Genomic DNA, 3,123 nt, shown 5'->3' with positions numbered 1-3,123 from the left:
CTATGGCTAGTTCAAACACTCCTATACTTGTGGACGATGGGTTTAATGAGTATGAAAGTACTATCAAACGTCAAAAGTCTACCACTTCAAAGGTGTGGGATGAAATGACAAAGCTTGAATGCGAGAACAAAAATGAATTGAAGGCACAATGTAATCACTGTAAGACTATCTTCTCTGCTAAGTCTTCTAGTGGAACCTCTCATTCAAGACGTCATCTAAATAGTTGTTTGAAAAAAGTTAACAAGGACATCACTCAATACACCATAGGCATTCAACCATCACCGAAAGGTGTTCCATCTATAAAAAACTACAAGTTTGATGCTGATGAGTGTCGTAAAGCTATTTCTACTTTTCTTGTTTGTGGCAAGCATTCATTTAGGACAGTTGAAGAACCGGGATTTAAATACATGATGAGGATTGCTAGTCCTAATTTTAAAAATATAAATAGATATACAACTGCTAGGGATGTCCTAATGTATTATGCAAAAGAGAGAGATCGTGTTAAAGAAGAGTTTGCTAAAGCACCTGGTTTAATTTGTCTAACTTCTGATAATTGGAATTCGGAGCATACTAATGATGAATATATTTGCGTTACTGCTCATTGGGTTGACAAAGATTGGAAGCTACAAAAGAGAATCATAAGGTTTAGAGCTTTATTTCCTCCATATGATGGTTTGAACATAGCGGATGAACTTGTTTTATGTTTATCTCAATGGGGCATAGATAAGAAAATTTTTAGCATCACTTTAGATAATGCTTCTTATAATGATGTTATGGTTTCTTGTCTTAAAAATCGTTTTCGTGCAAACCGAGCTATTTTGTGTGATGGTATTTTTTTTCAAGTTAGATGTTGTGCACATATATTGAATCTTATAGTTAAAGCTGGTTTGGAACTTGCTGATGATGTTGTTGGTAAGATTCGAAATGGAATTAGGTACATAAGAAAGTCGGAAATTCGTAGGAAAAGATTTTATGATGTGGCCGACAAAAGTTTTCATTTGAATGTGACCAAAAAGTTGCGTCAAGATGTGTGTATGAGATGGAATTCTACTTATTTCATGCTTGAATCTTCTCTTTACTATAAAGATGTGCTAGATTATTGGGGCCAACGGGATAAAGATTATCAAATGTTTGCACTTTCTAACGAGGAGTGGAGAAATGTTGTTATTCTTTGCAAATTTTTGAAAGTCTTTTATGATGTGACTTGTGTTTTTTCTGGTTCTAATTATTCAACGACTAATCTTTATTTTAGAGGAGTTTGGAAGGTTCACAAGGTCTTGCTTGATACAGTTAAAGGTCCTTATTCGTTTTTAACTCCAATAGTTAAGCAAATGCAAGAGAAATTTAATAAGTATTAGGCTGAGTATTCGTTGATATTGTCATGTACTGTAATTTTAGATCCTCGTTACAAGTTGAATTATGTGCAGTATTGCTTTACTACAATCTATGGTGACCATGCTTCAGATTTTGTTGAGACCATTCTTAGCAATCTTAGACTCTTGGTTGATGAGTATGTTAAGAAATCCAAATCCACGTCTTCCTCTTTGGCTAGGAGTTCTAATGTTTCAGATAAAAATCCTATTGATTCTGGTTTGGATGAACACAATGATAGTAGTGCTAATTTTGGGGGATATTTTGATGAGAGTGATGATTATAAACAGTATTTAAATGAATCTAGCACTAGAAGTGAGAAGTCACAGTTGGACATTTATTTGGAAGAACCGGAGCTTGAGTTGAATAGTCAAATAGATGTTTTAGATTATTGGAACAAAAGTTCAGTTCGATACAATGAGCTTTTGTTATTGGCTTGTGATCTTTTGGCAATTCCAATATCGACTGTAGCTTCCGAATCAACTTTTAGCATGGGTAAGAAAGTTATCACACCTTTGAGGAGTTCACTTAAGCCAAAAACGGTTCAAGCCGTTGTTTGCTTGGATGATTGGATGCGAGCTAAGGGATTTTCAGTAGGTAATTATTATTCTCATTTTATTGTTCGAATTTTATATTATTTTTTCATCAATTTGATTATCTAATTATTTATTCTTATTTAATGTTAGAAATTGGTTGCAAAAAGGACGATGACGATGATGACGACGATGAGGACGATGAGGATGATGATGTTTCTTCGGTAGCTTTTTAAGATACTTTCTTTCTAAATGTTTAAAATTTAATTTAGCTTACAATTTATATTTTGTTATGAAATTAAATATGTTGATGGATTAATGTATGAATATTATTATGGTTTGTTGCTTAATTTTCCGAAGTCATTTTGGACTTTGGAGGTATGTGTACTTGTGGGGTTTAACTTATGTTCTTATCTCAAAGATAGTTTGAAGCAAAATTAGAGATTGGGATTTATATAATGACTAGAATTAGTGAATGATAAAGCTCAAACCGATTTAATATGATTTAATATGCTTATGGATGTGCTATCTATATGTATATGTGATTTGAAGGGAAAGTTTTGAGTTTGCTATCTAATTCGCAAAGAGAAAAAAGTTTGTTGAGCAAATATTTGTATGCTTTGCTTCTCCATTCAATTTCTGAACTTTTTTGCAGCTTAAAAGCAATAACAGAATATTTAATTTAATTATGTTATTATGCATAGATAATATGCTACTTATTGCCCAATGATAATATGTTGCTAGTCCTAATTACTTGTATAATCATTTTTATTTTTATTCTCTTTTTTTAAGAATTGATTGTTACCTAAATGTCACAAATGTGTAATTATATACAAATAAATAACATTTAAATTCAATTAGTTGGTAATTTTTAAAACAACTCTAGTGGACATGAGGTTCATTATTTATTAAGAATCAAAACTTAGAATATAATACTACATCAATTCTAACATAAAATTTATAGATAACATGAAAGCTATGCATTTTGTTCTTTAAATAAGTAATCTTATTTTAATTTTTTTTCATTATATACAAAAAAAATTGATATTTGATATAATTTTAATAACAATTAATTTTAATATTAGTTTTAAGCAAAAAAAATGGGTCGGGCCCGGGCTTCATATTCTTTCCACGAGCCGGGCTTGAACAACATATTAAGCTCATATTTCGGGTCGGGCCGGGCCCGGGCCTAGTAAGCGGGCTAAAAAATTTTTTGGGC

The 3,123-nt window shown here is 31.8% G+C and overlaps 1 protein-coding gene across 1 annotated transcript; it reads left to right on the top strand.

Moving 5' to 3' along the window:
- Positions 1-2,223, top strand: LOC107935828 (uncharacterized). The gene is made up of 3 exons (XM_016868446.2): positions 1-159; positions 1,843-1,968; positions 2,058-2,223. The coding sequence occupies exons 1-3, from the start codon at positions 3-5 to the stop codon at positions 2,138-2,140; spliced, it is 366 nt and encodes a 121-aa protein (XP_016723935.2). The 5' UTR covers positions 1-2; the 3' UTR covers positions 2,141-2,223.
- The last annotated feature ends 900 nt before the right edge of the window (positions 2,224-3,123 follow it).

This window comes from Gossypium hirsutum, chromosome D07 (genome assembly GCF_007990345.1).
Source record: "Gossypium hirsutum isolate 1008001.06 chromosome D07, Gossypium_hirsutum_v2.1, whole genome shotgun sequence".
Taxonomy (NCBI): Eukaryota; Viridiplantae; Streptophyta; class Magnoliopsida; order Malvales; family Malvaceae; genus Gossypium; species Gossypium hirsutum.
The sequence above is the reverse complement of the archived record's forward strand: the minus strand, read 5'-3'. Positions and strand labels throughout refer to the sequence as shown.